The 27,232-nt window shown below is 41.1% G+C and overlaps 1 protein-coding gene across 3 annotated transcripts in view; it reads right to left on the bottom strand.

Annotated features, from left to right (window-relative positions):
• Positions 1-27,232, bottom strand: part of PHACTR2 (phosphatase and actin regulator 2) — a 297,414-nt gene that overhangs the window by 52,349 nt on the left and 217,833 nt on the right. For 2 of the 3 annotated variants that reach the window (XM_025294442.3, XM_006075193.4), the window contains exons 3-5: positions 13,747-13,827; positions 8,802-8,960; positions 3,109-3,348 (exon numbers count right to left, since the gene is read on the bottom strand). In XM_025294442.3, coding sequence (XP_025150227.3) covers positions 3,109-3,348; positions 8,802-8,960; positions 13,747-13,827 — 480 coding nt within the window. The remainder of the gene's footprint in view (positions 1-3,108; positions 3,349-8,801; positions 8,961-13,746; positions 13,828-27,232) is intronic. The other variant, XM_025294444.3, reaches the window with a different exon arrangement.

The raw sequence follows: 27,232 nt of genomic DNA on the forward strand, positions 1-27,232 counted from the left end.
CTAGAAGGATATCTTCATCAGAGGACAGCCACGGTCATGACCATGGCTGTGGCATGTTGGTCTACTTCTGGACAGAACTGCCTTCTACCAAACCATTTTCAGGGAAAATAAAATTTAACCCTCTTTTTCTTTATATCATAGAAATACATTTAAACTATTATCTCATGACCTTTATGATCTATGCATTTCCCTTAATTGCTTCTTCTGTGACAAGGCTGTACATTCCCTCTTTCTCCTGAGGGATCAAACTATCTTCCACAGAAAAATTAGAAAAATCTTGTTAGATTGTGGAGCCAACCCACACTGCAAACAGATGTTATTTATTGTAACTTACCTCTGGTTATAACTTTATTGAAGCCAATTGGGAGGGTCAGAAGAAGAACAAATTAAGGAATAGACAATGAGATGTATGACTCTACCAACTCCGATCTACTGAGAAAAGCCGCTCTTGCTGTGTGTAAAGATGCAGGCTTAAAACAAGTCTCTGTGGCTTGAGGGCTTTATTGTTTTAGATACCTGTAACTACAAGAATTCTCCTCCCCCATGTCAGGGCTTGTCCATGTTTCTTTGAAATAAACAATCTGCACTTGCTTATTGGACAAACATATGAAGCATACTCCTGGAGTCTAAGTACATCTGAAATTTATCTTTCACAACCAAGATGCTAAAGACTTGCTGTCTGTCTAATCATGATCAGTTAGGTCTTAGGTAAGTGGAACAGAATTTCTTTTACACATCAGTTCTAATTATTTTTTCTTTTAAAAAGTTCTTTCTTTTCTAACAGCAAAGTTAACTTCAGCCTTGCTTAAGAAAAAAGAAAATTTTTAAGCCTAGTGTGCAAATTCATGCCATGTTAATATATTTCTCTTTTGACCATCTCCTAAAATGAGGATTTTGCTCAAGTGTTGCTCAAGTTACATTGAATTATGGCTACGATTAAAAATGAAATGCTATCTCTTCTCAGTTAAATATTTCTGTTAACACGGTGTATAACAAGAAGAAAGAAAAACATATGAGATGTTACTTTACTAGCAAAGCAGGTGAATGTGCTAACCTATATCTGGTGATCTGGAGGACTAACTAACTTAGTAACACAGGAAGAATCTGAACCAACAGATTTTTTGAAACAGCGTAAAACGTCTGACTAAAAATCGGGAGTTACATTTGAAATAACTTTTCCGAAATGTCAACATTATTCAAATAAAGCAAAGTTACCAAGTAGAAAGTTCCAGATGGTTACAAATGGAATATGAGTAGGATTCAGAAGGAGCATGACCAACATTCGATAAAAGGATCTTCATACGCTGGGCTTGGTAGACTTCAAGGCAATCCTGTTTCTCTGTGATAACCCTGAGAATAGCAACCTTCTTGTTTCCACTAAGGGCCAGCTGGGCCTCTTTTAATACATGGATAACATGACTGTACTTTGCTCTTAGGAACATCCTGAGTTAATAAATTAGTCTTCAAATAAAATACCTGGAAATAACTCAAAATCTCTCCTGAAGTAAGAGAGAAGACAAGCCAAGTCTATCGTGAGCTGCTGCTGTGTGGGGCGTGGGGAGGTGGGTCTTCACGCCCAGGAACGGGGTGAGAGTTTGGGCTTCTCTTCAGGAAATAAACCAGCAACAGCCTCACTTGAAGCATCTGTCCTGGGGCGTGCTAGGCAGTCTGGGTGACACACAGAGACACCAACAGGAGCGGACGCTGATGTGTGACGGCAGCTGGTCCCTGAGAAAATGGCCTGTAGGCTCTGCAGGCACAGCATTCTGAGACGTTCATTTCAGAGCTTATTAGAAGAGACCCAGGCAAGCAAGGTCAAAGGTGGACGACAGGAACACTGGCAGAGAGGAACCTACTTACAATGAGGTCTGTTACACTGTCACCTAAGCCATTCTCTGAACCTGAGCATTATGGGTATAAATTACCATGGGGAAAGATCAACACCAAGGCATATCATGGTAGTTGACTTTGAGAAAGTGGCTGCTGATTTTAAGGAGAATAAGGTTTGCTAGGCACAGCAGACCTCCTAACATGGAGAATTTTTATGCATGTGATGGGAAAAAGCCGCTCAGCATATGTATTTGGATTAATATCCTTTTAAAAGCTGGATGACAGGGGAGGCTTCTTCATTCCACTTCACTAGAATGGTGACTCCACTTTGCATTAAGCACATCTGACATGGAAGGGAAAGCTGGACACACACGACATGAAGTGACGGAATCACCCAAACATCCCCTGGGGATCTGCAGCGGCAGCTTACAACTGCACCCCTCGTAACATGTTGAAGTTTATGGGGTCAGGAAGTGGACACTGAGCATGTAACGCCCAACTCTGCTGAGCAGTTGTGACTTCAGTAGAGAGTGGGGGAGGGGTGGAGCAACTAAGTGATGTGAGCCCTTTCTCATTAGAAAGATGACGATAAGATTTAAGATATTAAGATCCAGAAAACATGTCAAAGATGTGTCATGTTTTAACGTGCAAACTTGAGATGTTTTGAAAGAAAAAACCCCAAGCCAAAGAGCCACCCATAAACTCAAATAGGCAGGCCAGTCGAAATTTCCATAATGTCAGATGGTGCATGCTAAGTCACTTCAGTCAGGTCCAACTCTTTGTTGACCCTATGGACTACAGCCTGTCAGGCTCCCCTGTCCATGGGATTCTCCAGACAAGAATACTGGAGTGGGTTGCCATGCCCTCCTCCAGGGGATCTTTCGGACCCAGGGATCAAACCCGCCTCTCTTATGTCTCCGGCATTAGCAGGCGGGTCCTTTATTACGAGTGCCACTCTGAGAAGCCACTAATGTCAGATCATATCATCGCTACTCCTCAGGCAGACAACTCCCTGTATCCTTCTACTGGGTTTTGTGCAGATAGTGGAGACTCAGGAAGAAAGACATCTATTCACCCTAAACCTAATAAGGTGAACAGATCCACTTGGTAGAGACAGCAACAAAGGAATCTCCAGGGCGTTCTCTGTGTTACAACTGAATCCGCTGGTGTTACATCCAAAGATGCCAGACACCAAAAAGACTATTGTTCCTAGAAGAAGCAGTGAACCCACCCCAGAGCCAAGCACCCTAGACTCAGCCCCACAGAGGGCATACTCACCGGCCTCTCGGGTTGCATTTCGGCTTGCAGGCTTGGGTGGTGGGACGGGGACCTGCTTACCAGGAGCCTTGGTGTTTTTTTTAATAGGAGGCACTTCGTCACCCTTGGGGCTGGCCCCAGCAGCAGCCCCTTTTGGAGGCACAGGTGTTTTTTTGGGCTTAGGTTTGGGTTTAGGCTTAGGAAGAGCTGGAGGAGGTGGAGCAGGAGTTGCCGGTGTTTCAGAGTGGTTTTCAGTGTTCTCTACAAATGAGAAAGTGAACAGAAGCAGACTGATACAGACACACACCATATAGATAGGAGCAAGGCACAGGGCGACAGTGATACAAACACGTGGCTGCTTAGCCCCTGGGAACCAGCGGGGTTTCTGCACCAGAGAGACTGAAGGTTGGGGTAAAGGAGATCAAAGGCTGAACACCAACCTGGGCTGTGTTCTCCAGGTCCCTTAATCACTTCTGCGATAAAACAGAGTTACACAACTGACTGTGATGAGGTTTAGGGTGAGTGTAAATGTCCACCATCAGGGGCTGACACCTGGATGGGGGGTTGCTCGACGATGATGTGGGTATGCGTGCCAAATATTTAAAGAAACCGAAGGGCCCAAGGAGTGGCAGATCAGTGCATTACACACACCGCCATGGGGTGAGGGCTGACTGCACAGCTATGGCTGGACTCAAGGTTACCCTCCACTGAGGGACTTTCTCAGGAAATAATCCCCATCAACTTGAAAGGGATGTGTGCCCCGTGTCTGTCTCACTGTGGTCAAAAAAATCAATTATTTTCTAAGCGAAGGGAGACTCTCTAGAATCTGGTACAGGAAACACAATGCACTGAAGAATAAACTATTTTCTACTATTAAATTTTTCTCAAGCTCTCCCAGTGTACTAGGGCAGCTTCCTGTTTTACTCTAACTTCCTCTGACCTTTTCAAACAGTGTCACAAATGTAGGTAGCGAAGGGTGCAGAATCCAAAAGAAAAAAAAAAACAAAAAACACCAAACTTGTTTTTTCATGTAAACACAAGTAACAAGTTTGAAAAGATAAAGGTTAATATTGATTAAAAAAAAAAAAATCACACCTACAAATAGAAGCCTCGTGTAAGATTTTGCATAACTAGAGGAGTATCAGTCTGTCATTTTAAAAAGTGGAGATGCTGAATGTTCATTCATATTTTCATATCCTTATCTTTTCTCATTGTGACTAATTAAAATTAAAATACAGTTTGGGTCCAAAGAGCTAAGCAGCATTTGTTTAAAAGTGGAGCACAACAGAAAACATAAGACAGTGTTAAGACAAGCCTTTACTGAAGATGTTGTTCTATTGTTAAATGACCAAGAAAGGATTTTAATATTGAAATGCATCTTATTTTATTATCTCTTTCGTTTCATTGCCCATCCCAGTGCATGTGAAGTGGGGAATCCTCCCCTCTTTTCTACATCCCCATCAATCCATGTATAACTACCATAAAAGTGATTTAAAGTACAGTAGGTAATGGATAAAACTTTTCTTTTACCTTTACTCAGTCATGAAACCCACCCATCACAATGGCCCACATGCAGCCCTCCTGAAATATGAACTTAATTGTACACATAGTCTGAGCTCCTCAGTCAACATTCATCAGAGGCTCCTTTGTATGTCTGCCTTTCTGTTTACACATCTTGACTCCTCAACTAAACTGCTGAGAGTCTTTAATACAAGAATGGCTCTCCTAACCCACCTGGTCTGAACCGGAAAACCAGTGCATCACCAAGTGTTAGCCAGGGCTGAGAAAGAGATGAGTTGACAGTCACTGAAAACATCGTATTTTAATGTAAAACTTACAAATACACACTGACTTGCTAGACTTTTGATTCAGGGTAGAGGACTGTTCTTTCAATACACCTTTGTACCTTTAGCCTTCTGCATGATAATCCAGCCCTATAAGAGCACCGTCCAGACTGAGAGCCAAAAACCATTGATCTGCACATTTGGTACCTTGATTCTCTCTTGCTACAACCCTCACATCTCTTATTCTCTGCCTTTATGTCATATAACTGGGGGATCTTTTTTAGATCTGCCTAAAGGTTTTCAAATTCTAAAGTTATCCAGCTACTGGGTTTGAGAAGGAGATGGTTCCCTCTATGACAGTTGGGAATGACAATCCCTCCTGGGTTAAGGATGTACTCACTACACAAAATTTCTGGCCACTCTTGGAGAAGCACAGTCCATCCTCCTTCCTCTGTAAGTTCTATCAATTATCTCTGTGTGTTTGCCATATGGCCAAAGTTTATGTTTATTCTGTGGCGATTCCTAATGGGTGCGTGTGTGTGTGTATGCATGCGCATGCATGCAAACAGTATGCTTTTCTGACTAAACTATGACCTCCTTTTGTCTGAAATGTTATATCCCATCAAGCATGATGCTCAAAACATTACGTCTATTCAGTGAATGTGACTGATCAGCTGATAGATATTAACACACACATCAGTAAGGAGCAAACTCTTGTATCTGGGAGACAATGAACATAAGTCAAGAGGTATTTTTCACTATTACCATATGACCTGAAGAAAAGACAGATGGCGGAGAGGAGTACCATGTTTTCAAGAGGAGGTTGAGAAAGGGCTGCCTATGCGGTCTGGCTTGATGAGGATACTACGTGTCACAGCAGTGGTCTGGAGGCGAGTGGCTGACCACTACACTTCCAGGTTTGCCTCCTTCCACCACATGGAGAGTCAAGTTTAACAACACTGAGAACTGCAGGCAGCCTTCATCTTGCCTAGAATGCCCTTCTGCCCCCAGCTCCCTGCTTCACCTGACTGCTTCCTTCTGGTCTCCTCCAGGTCTCAGTTTGGAAATATCTTCCTCTAAGGTCCAATTTGGTACCCCTTGCAAGCTGCCTGGCTTGCTGTCCTCAGGTCTCCCAGAGCACTTTGCATCTTGCACTGCAGTGGCCTGTGTGCAGGCTGGTCTCCATGTAGGCCACGATCTGCCTGAAGGCAAGGATGTCTCTCACGTTCACTGTGCTCTTTCCCTGGCCCTGTGGCCAATATCTTCATGCTCACGTGGGGAACAAATGCACACAAGTGACCTGTTACTTCATGGAAAGCCCTCTACAATGACTCAATAGAAATAATATCTGATACTTTTTCAGATTTCTCATATTTAATACCATGCTATATTTAACAGATTGCAGATCAGTTTTTCTGCCTCTTATATATTTATTGAGAAGGAATAATGAGAGACTAACAGGCCCAGAGGGCTTACGGGAAAAGTCTCCAGCAATAGGCAGAAAAGGCCCCACTGCTCCAGCTCCAGAATCGGGCCCTTGGGAGCCTCTTGGGAGCCCCAGAAATACCATGAGTCCTAGGTGGAACCTACCCACAGAGTAGGGTGAAGGTCATTTGCCATTTGTTTGTCCTCTTTGATGCAGATGTTTCAAATATTAAAATGCCAATATGCTGTCTTAAAAAGACACACAAGCATCCAGGTTGGCATTAGTTTTGCAAATATAACCAAGTAACAGGTGAAATGGGTGAGCTGACTTAATGCAAAAGGAAGGGGAACACTGAACCCCCAAATAAAGGATAAACTGAGAACATGGGAAGGTGGATTTGAACAGCAGTAAGCTCACATAAGAAGTGAGATCAGAAGAGGAACAGAGGTAAGAGTGACTCGTAAGCTATTTTTTTTTTTTTTTTTTAAGAATTAAATGCTGTCTTTCCAGAGCAATGAATGGTTTGTTTAAAAGGTATTTTCTATTTAACATGATACTCTGTGATGTTGGTTAGGACTGACATTCTTTTTAGTGTCAGCAAGTGGCTTCCCCTCACTCGCATGGCTTCGGTGGGGACACTGTCCACACAGTGAAAGGGAGGCTCCTCTGTCTTACTAGGGCTGCGGTAGCAAGACCAGCATTTTCATCTCCTCAGGTACAGACCAGCCAAAGCATGATGCTATCTCGGACCTTATTTGACCAAAAAGAACAGAATGTACTAGTCCAAAATAAAAAATAAGAAAACAAAAACATCTCTCAAATATCCATGAACCTATGAAGTCTGCCATCTTTTTGGAACGTCCAGGCCTGAGGGTTTAATTAACATAAAACTGTCAGCAACTTTTTATTATGCTGATAAAGGAAACACGTCCTTTGAAGCCTGTCCAGTCCACTGACTGATACTCCACATGGACAAGGAAGGCACTAGAGATGGCCGTGTTACATGATGAAGGATGTGATCCTTGAATGTGAAAAGGCTGGACCAGGGAAAAACCACAGATGGATTTGAAATTTAACAGTGTGGTGAGACAGGACAGTTGGACTGAAAAAAAAAAGAGAAAAGTAAAAAAAAAAAAAAAGAAATCACTGCATCAATGCTTTCACCTAAATACTCTTAAAATCTATTCAGGTCTGTTTTCATTTTATTTTCCAGGAATCGTACCACTAAAAACATTAGTAATTTCTTATAATCAGTATTCTTAAGCATAACCAGAGTTGTTCAACAGAAAGACTAAAGTAAAGCTCCATGAGCACCATACTTAATACTGAATAAAGCAAAATAATTAATAGAGGCTTCTAAAAATTTTAAAGGCTAATTTACATGCAAATAATAAGACGCTATGGACTTCCCGAGGAGGTGGTCTTAAATTATAACATCTGTCAAATGTTCTTTCATTCCCTTTGTCTTTGGAGGATCTGGGTCAAGAACAGAGGAAGAGCAGTTTCCTTCCAGCAGTTTCTAAGAGTCTTCAAAATGCCTAGAAAGTTCAGATTAGGTCTGACAAATTTTTGCCATCCAACTCAGAAGGAGACATTATGGAAAACTAGCCTGCTTCCTGACGATTCATTTATATGTAGCAGGAAATCATCTAAACTGCTCCAACAAAGGCTTATTTTATGGGCATTTCAGTGCAGACTGCATCAGAGGCCTGGGGGTTCCTGCAACTGTGATAGGCGTGGTATGGATAATGCAGTCTATCAGTGCCCAGGAACCTGTGAATGTTCTGGGGGTCCCTGACAGACATGTATCTTGCAGTTCTGTAATTTACCACAGTATTTCACACGGGGAACCAAGGTCTCAAAAGAAAGCTTCTGGGAATGGCATAATTGTTTCTGGCATATTTTAAAATTTCCAACTGCACAGACAAATCATGGGGCAGAGGCTGTAGCCACTCCAGCAACCCAGATCCCTGGCATTACTGGGAACCATTCCTGGTCTCCCAGAAATGCCTGAGCCTGGATCAGAACTACAGTGTTGGGTGTGTGGATGCCACCAGCCAAGCTCCCACTTCTGAAGAGGCGCTGCTGGGCTGAGTGAGCCATCTCGTTCTGCTGTTCCGCCAAGCTGAGCTGCTATAATGGTCAAGTAACCCGCAGAGAAAGGTGTTCGGACTGCTGGCTTTTTTTTTTTTTTTTTAAAGAAGACACTGAGATAAAACTCCTGATGAAAGGATAACATTCCCAGACATCTCTAATGATAGAAGAAGCCACCACTTCTGATTCTTACCATTAATTAGCCCTCTTTAATAAAATAGTAAATGATGTGCTTATAAAATAGATGTATCTACCCAAGGAAAGCATCCCATTTCTCTTTGCTGGTTATCATTTCTCTCCTTGTATTTGCAGAACTCCTCTCTACTGGTCTCAGGGTCACTATGTGGAGCCCAAGACCTGCTTCTCAACTTTGAGCTGTAAAAGAATTGGGGGGTTTCTCTTGATTTTACCTTTCTTATCTTCTGCCTTTTCCTCCAGAGGTGTTGCTTTTTCAGCTACAGAGCCATTACCTTCTTCAGATATTACTACATTTTCCTCTCGGGTAGATTCCTCTCCGATGGGTATCATGTGCCCGTTTGAATTTTCAAAGTTAACTGTTACATCTCCATCTAAAAATGGGGAGAGAAACACCTAGATGTCTAACTTTGATGGCTTTCTTAAAACCCAGTTTTTCAGGTACTAGGACTGTAGGGTTCAGATTTATGTTTCAGACCTGGGAACCAAATACATTCTGGACTATTTTCACCATATTTTACTGAATAATTCATTCAAATGAAAGAGCTAGGAAGTTCTTAGTGTTGGGGGAAAGCAGCTATGGAGGGGGTACCCAGATGCCATCTCAAGGCAGGAATGAGTAACCTAATTATAGAATATCCCTGGACAGGAGAGTCCCTCTCTTCTTGGACTTAGTTTTGGTTGAAGTCACACTTGGGAGTCTCTTTGTCATTCAGAAACTGAATGATAAAAGGAGGAATCTGAAAAATGGAATAAACATTTTTAACAAGCACCAAAAACACAAGGTGAATGCAAATACACAAAAAACATGAAAAGCAATTACACATACAAACAATTAGTGGAAAACATGAACATTTCCAAGCACCACTGTCTCCAGAATATTATATCCATGACACGTTAACTTTACACAGTGATATACCCTCTACTCTACTCAGGGAAAGGTGTCAGTAAGGCTAACTCTATTTTCATTTTCTTATTTATGGAAATATTAAAATGTACTCAGGGAATTGTTGTATATTGCTGGCCAAAAAGTCTTTAAGTTGGGTCAATAATAATTTGAAAACATTAAGAAAAAATGCTAAGAAAAAAGCAATTAGAGGGAATTTTTTAAAAATCACAACTGAAATTAAAATTAAAATTAAATGTTACCTAAACCATAATTAATTTAACACCCATGAATGTTTATAAATTTCTAGGAGTTTCTAAAGTAAGAGAGATTTTGCAGAAACTCTTAATTCAGTGATGCTTGAAAATTTAACACTAGTTCATATCAGGAAAATTATTAATGATAATATTTTTACTTAACAAACTTGAAGAAATGTATAATTAGAGCTAATTTTAGGCAAGTTTGATTAATTTTACTTTGGCAATTATTCTGAACAGAATGACCATCTCCTAATTTTTCTTTAAATATGATTGAATTGCTTTGGCTCAACATAAAATCCACTGGCTTTTTTGACAAAAACAAATATGGCATTTTTAACAAGTAAAATACATATAATGCAATCATATTTAAAATGAACAAATAATTGTCCCTCAGTCGTGTAACTTCTAAGCACCTATAATCTGATACTTGTATAAAACTAAAATAGATAATAACTGGCAATGTTACTGCAAGTAAATCTTAACTATGTCAATAAAATTAAGGTAATAATTTTTAAAAGACTATATGACAAACCAAATAGGAAAGATCCTTGGTTCTTATTACTGGATCCCAAGAAATTTACTATTAAAAAAAGAGGGAGGGAGGGGAGACACAATATAATGTTCAGGTATTGGATTCAAAAAAATAAATACTCTAAGAATGGGAAATTCCAGACAGAATAGAAAACCATCTCTTTATATAAAAAATCCTCAGTTTTTAGGTAACTCAAATACAAATTTATTTTTGTTTTCTATGACTTTTGCTAGTAATAAAAACATGCTGAAATCATGTTAATGACAATTTAATTCTATTTTAACCATTATTACATTAAAATTCTTTAGTAGATTAAATAACTAATTTTTAAAATTCAGAACAAAAATGCTAGAGAAAAAATTAAATAATTGTGGCATAAGAAGAAACTGGATTAGCACATGATAAAGAGAAATGGTCAGTAATGTATAAAGATACTTACTCTGAGATATTTATATGAAATAAAGCTAAAGTATAAGGAATAATAGAAAAATGAGCCATGTTTGTAACAAATATGGAATTCAAGAAGAAAAACAGAGGAGAACTAAAGTTATTATTAATTAACTTGTGTGTGTACGGAAAAGGTTTTCTAGTTTTTTGTGTTGTCTTAGAATTAAAATAAGTCTTGAGCCAGGCTGCCAGTTACAGTAAGATGTCTTACAGGAGCATTTGTATGCAAAGAAAGGAGAAAACTCAGACAAGCGTCCTAAGCTTAAAGTAAACCAAGAGATAAAGCATACAGAAATAAGTGGTTAAATAAAAAGTAAGAGAGTGTTTGAGGGGTTTCCCTCTTTCAGGTAAACAGGGTCTTTGGGGATAGAGTTAACAGAGGAACAGAGACAAGAAGAAAATCATGAACGGAAGATAACTGACTCATTAAAAAAGGCATCCCAGGAGAAAAGGAAAGGAGGCTGGCATGCAGACAAAAACATCTGCATGCCTTCAGGTTAAAGCTAAGGGAAAAGAAAGGTAAGAACCAGAAGATGACTAAACTTGGATTAGACCATGGACTTCTCAGGAGAGAAGGCCAATCACTGAATTTTTACATTGAAGTTAGATTTTGCTATAAAAAAGGTCATCTAAGAGGAATAATAATAGCTGGGAGTAAGGGTATGGGGTGGAATGGGACGAGGTCAAACCCAGGGTAGTTGGCGGTATTTTAAAAGTCTATTTGGCTGACCAAATAAAGGGCATAACTGACAAGCACTGTCAAGAGCTAAGGCAAGGTCAAGAACATCAAGGAAAGAATGAGCCTTGACTGGCAGAAGAGAGCAGGTTGTCACCAAGCACAGCAGTTTCCAGTCTCTGGCTAGGGCTGAAAACAGCCTGAAATTCTCAAGATAATTGCTTTTGGAAAAATGACAAAAAACTATTTTCTACAGCCCTTGGCTGAAATGGGGGGAAGGAGTCTATTTACAATAAGCCTCACCGGGAACTTCTAAGTATTAGGTAATTTATGTAGTTCTATATAAGGGCCATGCAAAAAGTAGAAAGTAAAATTCAGTAATTGATGACTTCCCAAACATTAAACCTATTACACCATGCTTAGGTTAAAAACCTAAGCATGTTTGTTATTTTATGTTTTGAAACTTAGAATGTTCAGTCTGCAAACATTAAATTAAAAAACTCAACAGAGTCAGACTTCTGGAAAATAAGTAAATGAAATTGCAATCTATCTTGCAAATAGCTTAACAGATTAGGCAAAATAAAAACCAAGCAATACTAAGCATTTCCCTAAGCCACTTGCTTTTAGAAAAAGTAAATGCTTTTCTAGATATAATTTTAAATGGATAAAAAAAGAGACCTTTAGTCTCTATGTTTAATATTCATTAACAGTTCTGGTCATAAATTTTTCCACTTCTTTTTCTTCCTTTAAAAGGTTTCCAAATAAAGATTACCAAACCAGTGCAGTGGCCCATCCTGTAATGGTGATAGCCCAACACTGAATTTTCAGTGGGACATGAAATTTCTCTGCCTTTTCCAGGAAGGTAAGAGAGGAGGCAGACTTTGATACTGCAAGTCCACCTTCAAGCACAAAAATGTTAAGGATGTACATTTTTTATTTCTAAAAGCCCTAGGCAGAAAATGAATAGCTTCAAGGTTAACAGAAAATTAGGGGATACTTAAAAGTTCATTCATAAGATGGAGTGAAAGTGAAAGTCACTCAGTTGTGTCTAACTCTTTGCAACCCCATGGTATAGTCCAAGGAAGTCTCCAGGCCACAGTACTGGAGTGGGTAGCTGTTCCCTTTTCCAGGGGATCTTCTGAACCCAGGAATCAAACCCAGGTCTCCCATATTACAGGTGGATTCTTCACTGTCCAAGTCCAAAATAGAGTGAGAGAAGTATAATAAGTAAAATGTCTAAAATTTTGAGGGCTCAATAAAAATACCATCATTTATTCAGGACTTCCCTGTTTTCTTTAAAGCAGGAATAAAATAGTAAAGCATCTCTTAGCTTCTTCTAGAATATTCAGATGTTGAATATCATGTCATTTGGATTTATGAATAGTGAATACCAAAAGACGTTAAGCTCTTTGCAAGGAACATATTTTAGGAAAAGAGAAGTACTATTGTTTTGATTCTAAATTAGTAGCACTTTATTTGTGCCCATAAAAGCACAATAATAATGTTTTTACCTCAGTAAGCATTCAGGGGATGAGGTGAGGAAGGCATGAGGTAAACCAACAATGTTGCAACAAAAATTTCATGAGTTTTATAGTAGTGGGAGCAATGAAGATTATTCACTATTATTTATTTGGAGAAATAACCAATCTTGGTATCTTCTTTTGAGGGTCTATCTCAGTTTCTATCTAATCTTTGTCTTTTTGAGCAAGATTACCCCTTGGGAGAATAGATGGATAAAGGGAAGAAGATTAGATGTAGGGGATAAAATACTTGGAAATAATAATTGTTAGTGACAAGGTGAGACAGATTCGAAGAAATGAAAAGAGAACAAAGCTGGGAAAATTACTTGAGAGATGCATAAAGCAGACCAACTCATGCCTTGTTGAATGTACATGAGTGTATTATAAAGGACAAGAGGTCCGTTTATCGTGTCTTTTTTCTTTTACTGGTAGACTTAAGAAACCAAAAGGCATGAGTTAAAACTTTGAGCTAAAACTTTGCATTTACTCAAACAATTGAGTTTTCTTGTAGAGACAGACTGAAGCTCAAGAACAGAGCATGAATCAGATAAGCATTTGTATCTTGTTTGTATCTCCTGCCACAGAGAAGCTCTGTTAGGCTTTAGGTTTAGGTGACATATGGTGAAGGACTCACCAAAAAGGTCATTGAATTTCTTCTTTAGAACACCTTAGATACCTGGCAGCCCACAAAGGCTGTCTGAATTAAAGCAAGATTCTCAGATTGTCATACTTTATCTCCCGAAGACCATGATCATCTTAAATTTCAAAAGAAAATGAAAGAAAGAAAGATCAAAGAATGAAGGATCAAATTACTTTAAATGTATGATTAATTTCCTCACCTTGATCAGGCAATTCCTTAAGAACTCCCCTTCTTATCAGCTCCTCTCTACTTTGTCTTGTAGAAATCTTCCTTTCTAATACTTTTAAAAAGAATAAGCACAAGTAAGAATCTTCATTGCTTAAAATAATTATGAAAAACATTCCAAGTAGAATTGAGTACATTCATTCTGTTCACTTGAGGGCTCAGACCTCAGTTTTTCTAGTTGCCCCCCAAACCACGTGAATGGAATCAACATAATCAGGATGGGCAAATGACCCAAGCTCACGATCTGAAGCCCAGTTGCTGTGCCTTGTCTTCCCAATGATGGTATTGGGCCTAGAATTCAGACACATTATCTCAAATCAACTATGGGGCACCAAAGCTACTTCTCACTTTGGAATATTCCTTTCTTAATGCATTCTAAAACATAGGCTTTTATGAATGGACAATGAATACAGAGGCTATGCATTCTTACATGAAAACAAACTTTCAGTAGACATTCAGGTAACTCATCTGAATCCCAGACAGAAGGACTACTTTCCTAGTGTTTTCTTTCTCACACCGTCTATTACAGAAGTTCGACATTTATGTAATTCTTTTCCCTGCCATACTCACAAGTTCTAGAGTATTCTGGAGTATTCCCTGACAAATACCAAGTTTTGGGAGGATGGAGTCAATTCACACTTTCACAGAATGTAATGGGACAGGAAACTCAACAGTGATTCTTCTTCAGGAAGAAATCTAAATTCCTGGTATAACTTCAGAATGGAGCTTAGGAGCTCAGGATGAGACTTCAGTAGTCACCCTATGTCTATAGTGTTAGTTCCTAACCCTTACATGTCATGTAACCACCAGCTGCAGTCCCCACTTTCAGGGGCCAAGAAGGTGTGTCAAGTTAACACAGGGTCGCACCATCTACGAATTCTCTGAATCAACATTCCTCACAGTGCATTCCACCATACTCTATTTCCTCCAGATGCCCTGTTCAAGAAAGCACCTTGACACTCAAAAAAGGGCCAGAGAAGGGGTCAAGCCAGGGCTCTTTCGAGGAGAAGGAAAGGTTCATTGGTGGAGAGTGGGTAGCCACAGCAGGACTAGATTCTGACTCTCCCTAAAATTTCTACTCCTGGCCTCGTAATCTGTAACTCCTAAAGTCACCCTGGACAACATAATTTCAAGACCCAACCAGAATTCAGTTCAGTTGCTCAGTCGTGTCCAACTCTTTGTGACCCCATGAACTGCAGCATCCTATGCCATCCTTAGCACATACAAACAGAGCTCGTAATGACACTACTAACATGCCTTTTGGAGGTGCTCCAGGTGGCCTGAAGCTAGGACACTGGGGAGGGAGTGAGGAGGGGTCGGGGGTGCCTTGAATCAGCAGCTTTGTATTAAGCAATGACATGAACCCCAGAAGAGCTACAATGAGCATCTTTTGAAGAAACTGGAATATTTTTCTCCTTTCTGATAACTAGGAATTGTGTATCCTGGTTGCCAGAAAAGTCAGAGTAAAGCTTGATCTATACCACTGATTTCATATGGCAATTCATGGATGAATTCTGTTTCCTCCTTCTTAGGGACCTGACTTCATTTACATTTTATTTATAGCATATGTACTCTTTGTTCTAAGTTTTGTCGAACTTTTTTGGGCTGGGGCAGAATCACAGTGCAAACAAATGAGGAAATGAATGAGTGAATGAATGAAAAGTCAAAAGAATGATAATGAACATCTCATTGGTTCACATGAAGACACACAAAGAACTCCCCCTCCTTCCTTTAGCTCCCTCACCCACCCTCCAACATCCCTTCCAGAAACAAGTGAGTTGGCAGTTTCAACAGAACAAAGTTTACTGGATGTGGGGGCCAGCAGGAGCTGTTCCTTAGCGGGAGCTCTTGTTCGTAAAAAAAAGAGTGCTGTTACTTAAATGTAGCTTCAGTGGGTTCAAGCTTTTGTCAAAGAGGAGAGAACGCCCTTCAGCACAGGAAGCCAAATGCCACAATGACGCTGGGGCCCTGCCCAGACAGAGCAGGTTCAGCAAGACAGACCCTCACCACTGCAGTCTCCTGAGGACCGTACAACCCATTCACGCTTGACTGGGGCTCCAAGGCGTCTGAGACCTCTTGCAGCCAGGGTCTCAGCCCCCACTTTTGGGGGGTGGGCCATGATCATGCCCTCCCTCTCGCCCAGCTGTGTCCACTAAGCTCGAGGCTGCAGGTGCCCCTGGCCACGGGCTGAGGCCACATCCTGGGAAAGCGAGGGCACTGCTGATACAGAACACAGTCATCGTGGCTGTCTGCCCCTCGTTCTCAGGAAGCAGAGCTTCTCACTGTGTGTGCTGCTTCGATCAAGTGCCCTAAAACCCAAAATAGTTGTCAGAAGTCCTGGATTCTAGTCTCAGAACTTCCACAGCCAGTTGTGTGATGCTGGGAACTCTTCAGGTTCCAAGGCTCTGATCCATTATCTGTAAACTGAGGGATGCGATTCAGTGGCCACTAAAGGACAGCCCATCCAGCTCAAATATGGGGTGATCCTGGATCATTAATCAAAGCCATTTTGTAATCTCTGTTTGTGCATGCGTGCCTCAGCCATGGCCGGCTCTTTGCAACCCCATGGACTGTAGTCCGCCAGGCTTCTCTGTCCATGGGGATTCTCCAGGCAAGAGTACTGGAGTGGGCTGCGATGTCCTCCTCCAGGGGATCTTCCCAACCCAAGGATTGAATCCAAGTCTCTTGGGTCTCCTGCAGGGGCAGGTGGGTTTTTCACCACTCGAGTCACCTGGGAAGCCCAATCTCTGCTTCAGGTACCTTTTAAAGCTTTCAAACTTGAACTTAAAAAAAAAAAAAAATCAACAGAGGGCCCAGAAGGTATCCCCTTGTTGTTTCTGCCTTTCTATTATGGATCCCAGAGGATCCTTTAGTTTGAGGCTTACGTTTTCTGTTGCTTTCATTCTAATTTAATCTCAGCTAAAAATCCCCCCTCTTTCTTCTGTGTAAATACTGGAGCTAGAAGTGGCAGCTTGGCTTCTTGCCAAGAATCAAACTCAAACTTGACAGCGTAGTTCTTTTGCTCTACCTCGCATAAAGGGGCCCTGATAGGAAAATGCCTTTGGATATTTGTTTGGTCTTTGGCTGAGGGCATTTTTAACACAGATGCAGATAACTGTGTCCTGGGCCAAGGAGAACAAACTGCAGGCGACTAAGCATGGAAGGTATGCTGTCAGGGCACCAAGTTCCAACCACCGCGCTCCCAGAACAAGTATCTCACTCTTCATCTTTTAAAATATGTGCCTCATGTTTACAGAGTGTCTGTCTGTTTGCAGAACACATTCACAAGACAGTTTTTCATGGGCCCAGAAGTGTTTTGCATTGGAATGAATCTGCGAGGTCATTCTAGTCCAACATGCCACACCAAGCAAGAGTCCTTTCAGGAACATTCCTGAGATGTGCTCACCTGTCTAAAGATATCTGAAGGCAAGAGGGTCCCTTTACAGCAGAGTCCCCTCCAGTTCTCCATCACTCTCACTTTATTCCTTGTAAGAAGGAATTCACACTTAACATTCAAAAAACTAAGATCATGGCATCCGGTCCCATCACTTCATGGCAAATAGATGGGGAAAAAAATGGAAACAGTGGCAGATTTTATTTTCTTTGGCTCTAAGATCACTGCAGATGGTGACTGCAGCCATGAAATTAGAAGACGCCTGCTCCTTGGGAGAAAGGCTAGAACAAACCTACACAGCATATTAAAAAGCAGAGCCATCACTCTGCTGCTGAAGGTCTGTAGAGTCAAAGTTATGGTTTTTCCAGTAGACATGAGCTTGAGCAAACTTCAGGAGATAATGAAGGACAGGGAAGCCTGGTGTGCTGCAGTTCATGGGGTTGCAGAGTCGGACGTGACTTAGCAACTGAACAAAGAAGTCAACATTGCACTCTGTCCCTGTAATTCTAGCCATTAATCAAGGCCACTCTCCCCATTGCTCCAGACTTGAGCAAGTCATCTGTGAATGGAAAACAGCACAGGAGACACTGGGTCCACTGGGAGCAAAGCATGTCGTGGAAGCCTCCTAGAATCTGATCCTAGGTATCCACCAGTTGCTCTGCAGCTCTGAAGCTCACACTCGTCTGTGCAAGAACAGCACTAATCCTGGGGGGACCTCACTCGGAGCAGCAGCATAAATACCCAGAATCTTGTAGGACACAGATCACTGGCTGGAATAGCTGTGCTTTTCCAGGAAAAGTATTGTTGCCAGTTGAGTCGATGGCTCACAGTTACTCACTTTTATCCTAATTAAAAAAGCACATGTGATTTTTACACCAAGGCCAAGGCAAACTATGATTTCTTTTTCCCTTTTCTTATATAGCTGATTTATATTATTATATTAGTTTCAGCTGCACAACACAGTGATTCAATATTTTTATAGATTATACTTCATTTAAAGTTATTACAAAAACATTGCTATATTTCCCCATGCTGTACAATATATTCTTACTGCTTGGTGCTTTTATATGCGATCGTTTCTATCTCTTAATCCTCTACCTCATCTTGGCCCTCCGCCCTTCCCTCTCCCCACTGGTAACCACTAGTCGGCTCTCTATTTCTGTGATCTGTTTCTGTGTTGTTGTATTCACTCATTTTAGTTTTTAGATTCCACATATAAGCGATAATATAGTGTTGGTCTTTCTCTGTTTGACATTTTTCACGAAGTAAAATAACCTCTAGGTCCATTTATACTGCTGCAAATGGCAGGATTTTATTCTTTTTATGGCCCAGTAATATTCCATTGTAAATATATCCCACATCTTCCTCTCCATTCTTCCACTAATGGATATCTAGGTGTGGCCATATTTTGGCTGTTGTGAGTAATGCTACTGTGAACACTGGGGTGCATGTATTTTTTTCAAATTAGTGTTTTCATTTTCTTTAGATACATTCCCAGGGATGGAACTGCTGATTATATGGTAGTTCGACTTTAGTTTTTTGAGGAACCTCCCTACTCTTTTGCACAGTGGCTGCTCCAATTTACATTTTCATCAACAGTGTCAGAGGGTTCCCTTTTCTCCACATCTTGGCCAGTAATTCTTTGTGCAAAACCATGATTTCTGTTTAACTCCCCACCTTGGGTGACTTAAAGTTCTGATGGTTCAATCCTGATTATAACAGCTCATGTTCTAAGTGAAGGAAGCACTGTGTCCCATTTTCCTGACTTCACATTTAAACTCTGGGTCTTCAAGTATTTGAAAAACTCTGGGTTTTCAAGTATTTGAAAAGGACTGATCTTCCAAACACTTCCAATAGACATCTGTCCATCTCATACTGCATAATATCTCAGCTCCTTGGCATGGTCTCTATGATGCTGCCCAACGCAGGATGGCCTTCCCCCCAACCTGATCCTCTCCTAACCACTCCCTCCCCTGGCTCTCTCTGCTCTAGCCCCTGCTGCTTCTCACCTGAGGCCAATCCCTGCCTGGTGGCCTCTGGCCTTACCAGGATGAGATTTTTCAAACCCTACACGGCTCATCTCATCAATTCCTTCAAGTCTTTGCTCAAAGCTCCCCTTATCTGAAGTCTTTCCCGGCACACCTGATGGAGGACAGTTTGTTTCTTTTCTGATCTTTATCCTTAACCCACAGAATGTGTCCTGACACATTTTGGGACCTACTACTCTGCTTAAGTGCAGGACTCACACTTACACAAAGTAGCAAGTAGGACCTACTCCTCTGTATAAGTGTAGCCTCCACTGACTGCTGTATTCCCATCAGTGCTCTGCGGGTTGCTGCATGCATGCGTGCTAAGTTGCTTCAGTCGTGTCTGACTCTTTGTGACCCGATGGACCGTAGCCCACCAGGCTCCTCTGTCCAGGGGATTCTCCAGGCAAGAATACTGGAGTGGGTTGCCATGTCCTCCTCCAGGAGATCTTCCCAACCCAGGGATTGAACCCGAGTCTCTTATGTCTCCTGCGTCAGCAGGCGGGTTCTTCACCACCAGCACCACCTGGTTGTTGCAGGTTGTTGACACTCGGGAAAAAAAAAAGTGTATTTGTTAGAGAAAAAAAAAAAAGGATTAAAAAAATGAGTTAAAAAAGAAAATAGGCTAATAAGATCTTATTTTCTGCCCTTTCCCCACCTCCAGTCTAGAGAAAGTGCAGGCGAGACCTGTGGCTAAACTCTAAGAACAAGAGTCTTCAGTCTTCTCCCCCTTGGACTGCTTGGCTGGACCAGCCGAAAGGAAAATCCTCCACTCTCCGTCCTATGGCTCATCTGAAAAAGTCTCTGTATGTTCTGAAGAAGGGAGGTCACAGTGCGTAGAGGACAGACACCAGCCAACTAGCAGGGTGTAGCACACGATGGGGCTCATCATAAATTATAAGTGATTTATGGTGTCCTTCTGGGCACCGAGCCCGCATTCAGGGAAGGAGGCTGGGGCATATGCCTCCGGCTCCTTTCTGTGGACGCCTGGCCAAGATTTTATATTACTCTGGAAGTATCTGTGAGAATAAATCTTGCAGTCAACAAGCCACTTGTGTTTTCTTTTGGCAAGGAAAGAGAGTCCTAATTCTCGATTCTAACACCGTTTAATGTCGGAACAAAATAGAAGAGCAAATAGGAGACCATTAAATAAGCGGACCATGTTATCTTCTTGGTCCTGAGTACTGAATGGCCTTACTGTGAAACACAGACAGACACAGAGACTCGCTTGTCTTGGGTGGAAAGTGTTCTATAAGCGCCTGGCCTTGCTTTACCTCTCCCCAATAGTCGGTACAGAAAGCAGAATGTCAAGAAATGGTCTCCTTTTTAAAAGACCCTTCACTAAGGCTTAGCTAAATCATTTAAAGAACTACAGCCACCGAAATGCCACCCAACGGGACGTTTGCAAAAACCTTCCAAAACATCTCAAGAATGTCAGGCAGAGAAATAAAGCCAACATCTCCATCTCAAAACACTCAGGGGTCTGGCTGTTTTCTTGTTTATCCAGGCCACTCCCCTACTCACAAATCCTACGGACTCCAGAACAAGTCCAGCTCCTTGGAGCAGCAGCCAAGCTTTATAACCAGCCCCAAAGCGCCATTCTTCCCCCTAAATTTTTTTTTTCCATCTCACTTTTGCACAAGCCCAAAGTTAAAGTCAACCGTTGCTTCTTGTCATTTCCTAAACACTTCCTGCACTAACCTCTACTCCGTTCCTTCATTTGTTAACTTCTCCTAAAATCAGGCTATTTCCCTCTCCCTCTCCACTGAAATCTTGCTTGAATTTTAAATCCTCTTCAAACAGCGCCCCCTACATGGCGATCTTACTATTCTGGTTGGTAAAATGTGCAACTCCCAGCACCTAGAGCACTTTTTTTTTCCCCATTCAAGTACAGTTGATTTACAATGTTGTGTTCGTTTCAGGTGTACAGCAAAGTGATATATATATATATTCTTTTAAAGGTTTTTCATATAGATTATTAAAAGATATTGAATATAGTTCCCTGTGCTATACAGTAGGTCCTTGTTTACCTGTTTTATATATATCAGTTCAGTTCAGTCGCTCAGTCATGTCCGACTCTTTGCGACCCCATGAATCGCAGCACGCCAGGCCTCCCTGTCCATCACCAACTCTCGGAGTTCACCCAGACTCAGGTCCATCAAGTCAGTGATGCCATCCAGCCATCTCATCCTCTGTCGTCCCCTTCTCCTCCTGCCCCCAATCCCTCTCAGCATCAGAGTCTTTTCCGATGAGGCAACTCTTTGCATGAGGTGGCCAAAGTACTGGAGTTTCAGCTTTTCGTGTGTATATGTTAATCCCAAATTCCTAATTTATCTGTCTCCCCTCTCCTTTCCCTCTTGGTAACTGTAAGTGTATTATCTAAGTAGAGAAGTTTTAAATAACTTGTCTGTGCCTCAGTCTTCTCATCTATAAAACGGGATAACAGCTGCTACTTTCTGGTTCTTCTGGAGGTTAAATGAGTTAAGAAGTGGAAATGTTAGATTAATACCTAGAATCTAAAAAGCACCGAATACATGTTAGCTATTACTATTATTATTAGCTACTGTTAGCTACTATTATTAAGTTATATAACTTACTACATTTTTGATTGTGTACTATGTATACAAAGTTGCATATTCACATGACTCTAAGTCCAAGCCCTAAGAGGGAAGTTCTGCATATCATTTCATCTCCACTAAGCCAAAAACGATACAATGCACAGAGAAGATACTGTGCACTTCTGTTTTGTTTTGTTTTTACAAGGAGGCAGAGGAGGTATATCTACAGCTTTTTTCTACCTTTTCTACTCATCTTAGAAATAGCCCTCATGATATAGGGCTATTCCTCAAATAGCCTTTGAGGAACCACCTTCCCCCCTCTGAGTCCATGTTACCTGCGTGAAGCCAATCCCATTTCTGGGGTCCAAGACTCCCAGGCTTATCCAGTCAGAGCCCAATATCTTACAGGTATTGGTGACTGGTGCAGAGAGGGGCTGTGTCCGAACCGCACCAGTGAGATTCAGGCCCAAGAACTTTGGTGGAACAACAGGAAAGAAAGGTGTTTTTTTTCTTCCGGATCTGTAAAACTAGCTGAACAGGCATCAGGGCTGCTAGTAGTCAGTCACTTTGCCTCCAAAAAAGGAGAGCCTAACTTAAAAAAAAGAAGAAGAAAGAAAGAAAGCCAATACAGAGGAATACAGACTCAAAAGGAGGAGACAGATTCCTAATCTTGGTTTCTAAGGACCTGGATCCAACTCCATGCCTGAAGGTTGTTTGCCCCTGGGCTTCTTGGTTAAGTGACCCAATAAATTCCCTATTTGCTAAAGCCTGTTACCATTCATCAGCAGTGAAAAGCTCTGACTAATCAAGGTGTTAAACAGATGCTTTTTAATGCTACATTTTCTGCCAGCAGAACCCAAGAACTCTCTAGTTTTCAAGGCAGAAATATGAAAGAAGAACTATACAGACCCTCTTTTTCCCCCTCAAGGCCTTAAGAAAGAGGAAGGTGTCTATGGTCCCTTCTTCCTCTTGGGAAATCAGTGTCACAACTTCCTCCAAAAACATGACAGCTATCATCTGTTTATTTGGTGCTTAGATAGCATTTTTGTATTTATTTTCTCATCAGTCCTCCCAGTATTCCTGAAAGACAGGCTAATCAATTATTATTCTTATTTCTCTCAAATAGATAAGGACACTGAGACTTAAAAGAAGCCAAACATGTTTTCCAGTCACAGATTTATAATCTGGTTGAACCCTAATGTGTCTGAACAAAAGCCCACCACTTGCATTCTCCATCCTGAATTGATAATTACAAAGATTTCAAATTTCTCAAGAGCTACAATGCTTTTTAATTTTCCTTTAAGACATGAGACAGAAGAAAACCTTTTTTTTTCCCGAACAATTAAATGAACAGTTATCATAGCTTTGTTTCAAGACATTAAATTAAATTAAATTTTATAAAAATACTAGGTAATGTTTTGTACAGGTAATATTCATATTCAGAAATTTAAAAATATAGTACACATTTGGAAGTCTTGCTCTTATTGGTCATTTCTATATTCTTTCATTGTTTATGCACATATAAACATACCTAAATATATATTCTAAAGTTGAAGTATAGTTAATTTATAATGCTATATTAGTTTCAGGTGTACAACACAGATATTCAATATTTCCATAGATAATACTCCACTTAAAGTTGCTAAAAACAATGACTGTATTTCCCTATGCTGTACAATATATCTTGTTGTCTATCTAATTTTATACGTAGTTTGTGTCTTTTAATCCCATACCTCTTCATTCTCCTCACTAGTATCCACTAGTTTGTTCCCTATATCTGTAAGTTTGCTTCTATTTTTTAATATACATTCATTTGCTTTATCTTATAAATTCTGCATATGTGGTAACAGAGATCGTCTCAGAAGGAAACCTTTTTAAAGTTAATTTTCAATGGGCAATTTTTGAAGAGTAGTACATTCTCATAGTTCAAATTATAAAAGGATCAAATAAAAAAAAAAAAAACTCACTTTCTTTCTATTCCCTACTGGCTCTCACCTTGACCCCACCTATTCAAACTGAACCTCACCTTTACTCCACAAGCAAATAACCACTTTTATTAGTGTCCTTGTATTCTCCCAGACTTTCTTAGGCAAATTCAAACATTCATTTTAATTTTTCCCTTTTCTACACAAAAGATAGGATGTTTAAAAACTGTTCAGCATCATTCTTTTTCATTGAACAGTTATTAATGCTTCTAAAATTTCAGGTGACGGAGCTGAGATGGAAGAGGTGATGGCTTTTGCCTTGTGCAAACAGCAGTAGCAGCTGAAATCGTTGCTGTTTCCAAAGGGGTTGAGCTGGGAACAGCCATGGTAAATCCATCCAAAGGGACTCATGGGGTTTATTCCCAAGGGATAAAGGTTCAGGACTAGAACAATGAGCAAGTCCTCGATCCCAGATGGGCCAGGAAGTACAAGTGATCTCAGGAGAGTAATCAGAGGCCAGGATTTGTGAGCTACGTGAAACTCTGCTTGTCATTCCCGCTTCCAGGCTGACTCTCGTAAAGTCAGGAGAGGCAAGATTGCACTAGACAGGTGCCCTGGGGGTTCACCCCGTTTGATGGAGAGTCTCTGTGTTTCCATTTCTTGTTTCTTCACATTCAAAGAGAGTCAACTCCAAACAGTTGTGAGACCAGCAAAAGCACAGATGTGTGATAGAAGGATAATGATGATCATCCTTAGAGTAATTAAATTCTAACCTCCCAAAAACAGGCTAGAGAAGTGACCGAAAAATGAATCTCAGCTCCGAATGGTGAAGAGATATTTTAAGCTAAATGACTGTAAACAATACCCGTGAAAGAAGAGACACCTAGAGTCTGAACTTCTGATTCTGACACACTTCCCCATAATCTGCTTTAAGACAGTTTTACTCATTTCAGGGATTTGACACAGATTGAAATGGGACAATGTCTCATTTTAACACTAATCGGGTAGGCAAATGACAAGCCAAGAGCGGATATGAAAGAGACCTTAGTAATACTAAACTACAGGAGATTAGGGGGCTTGCCAGGTGGCGCAGTGGTGAAGAAGATGCAGCAGTAAAGAATCTGCCCACCAATGCAGGAGATGCCAGAGATATGGATTCAATCCCTGGGTCAGAAAGATACCCTGAAGTAAGAAATGGCAACCCACTCCAGTATTATTCCCTGGACAGAGGAGCCTGGCGGACTATAGTCCGTGGGGTTGCAAAGAGTCGGACACAACCGAGCACACACGTGCATTCAAAATTAAGATATTCTCGCCCATTTAAATGGAGAAGGCGATGGCACCCCACTCCAGTACTCTTGCCTGGAGAATCCCATGGATGGAGGAGCCTGGTGGGCTGCATTCCATGGGGTTGCTAAGAGTTGGACACAACTGAGTGGCTTCACTTTCACTTTTCACTTTCATGCATTGGAGAAGGAAATGGCAACCCACTCCAGTGTTCTTGCCTGGAGAATCCCAGGGACAGGGGAGCCTGGTGGGTTGCCGTCTATGGGGTCGCACAGAGTCAGACACGACTGAAGTGACTTAGCAGCAGCCCATTTAAATATCAAATTCCATTGTCCAGGATTAAAAGCATCTGAAAATTAGGCCAATTTTTTTTAAAATGGGGGTTACCATAATATTTAACAGCCTGCTTTTTTTAAATTGGGAAAAATTTGAAATGTAACTGAGATACAACATTATATCAATTTCAGGAATTTAGCACCTATTTAGTTAGCCTATGACCAGTATATCTTAAAACATTAGCAATTAAAACTGAGAGGTGTGAGTACCCAGTCTGTGGGAAGATTCAGCAGGCTTGACCCCCAAGTCCACATTCATGACTTTCACGTACACATCTAATCAGGCTCCCCTGGTGGCTCAGTAGTAAAGAACCCGCCTGCCAATGCAGAAGACACAGGTTCGATCCCTGAGTTGGGAAGATCCCCTGGAGGAGTAAATGGCAACCCACTCGGGTATTCTTGCTTGGAGAATCCCTTGGACAGAGAAGCCTGGTGGGCTATAGTCCATGGGGTCGCAAAGAGTCAGGTATGACTGAGCAACTCAACACATCTAATCAAATCAGCTTCCTTAAAATGACTAAGAAGTTAGTGCTCCTGAGCATTTTAAACATTCCCCTCTTCTACCAACTACCTTGCCTACACAATAGAATGAACAATATCTATACAGAACAGTATTTTTCTGGAAAAACTGGTCCATGCCTAGACTAAACCAAGATGCCTGCCTGACACTTCAGAGAGACAACCAAGAGTGAAAGAGGAAAGTGAAAAAGCTAGCTTGAAACTCAGCATTCAAAAAACTAGATCATGGCATCCAGTCCCTTAACTTCACAGCAAACAGAAGGAGAAAAAGTGGAAACAGTGGCAGATTTTCTTTTCTTGGGCTCCAAAATCACTGCAGACAGTGTCAACAGACATGGAATTCAAAGATGCTTGCTCCTTAGAAGGAAACCTATGATAAACCTAGACAGTATTTTAAAAAGTAGAGACATCACTTTGACAACAAAGGTCCACATGGTCAAAGCTATAGTTTTTCCAACGGTCATGTATGGATATGAGGGTTGGACCATAAAGGAGGCTGAGCACCAAAGAACTGATGCTTTTGAATTGTGGTGCTGGAGAAACTCTTGAGAGTCCCTTGGACTGCAAGGAGATCAAATCAGTCAATCCTAAAGGAAATCAACCCTGAATAGTCATTGGAAGAACTGTTGCTGAACCTGAAGCTCCAATACTTTGGCCACCTGATGCAGAAGAGCTGACTCACTGGAAAAGACCCTAATGCTGAGAAAGACTGAAAGCAAAAGGAGAAGGTGCCAGTAGAGGATGAAATGGTTAGATAGCATCGTTGACTCAATGGACGTGAATCTGAGCAAACTCTGGGAGACAGTGGAAGAGAGAGGTGAAAGGTGTGCTGCAATCCATGGGGTGCAAAGAGTCAGACAGACACGACCTAGCAACTAAACAACAACAACAACCTTTGCATTGTAACTGGAAGTATAATGTTCAAAGTCTGATAGCAATGCATACTTTCCACTTTGATGTAATGTTCCCTTTTAGTATTCTTTCCACTCTGTTTCTAAATTTCTGCTTATGGTGGTGATAAAGCTAGCTTAAGAACACTAGAAAATAGAAAATGAAAGTCTATATTCTAGCCCTTTAAAAAATACATCTAAAGCTCAAATTCAGACCTTGCAACTTGCAGGTGATCAGAGGCAAACTCCTCAACTTCTTCATGCCTTAGTTTCTCCAGCTGAAAACAGAGGTTGTGCAGCCTGATTTGGGCGCAGACATTAGAATAATTAAAATGTCTTATAAAGTATCTGAAGGAAATGGTAACCCACTCCAGTGTTCATGCCTGGAGAATCCCAGGGATGGGGGATCCTGGTGGGCTGCCATCTATGGGGTTGCACAGAGTCGGACACGACTGAAGTGACTTAGCAGCAGCAGCAGGGACCCCATAAGTATTAGATATTTTCCTCCTCTGCTTTCCATCTTCT

Source organism: Bubalus bubalis, chromosome 10 (assembly GCF_019923935.1).
Source record: "Bubalus bubalis isolate 160015118507 breed Murrah chromosome 10, NDDB_SH_1, whole genome shotgun sequence".
In the NCBI taxonomy this organism is placed as follows: Eukaryota; Metazoa; Chordata; class Mammalia; order Artiodactyla; family Bovidae; genus Bubalus; species Bubalus bubalis.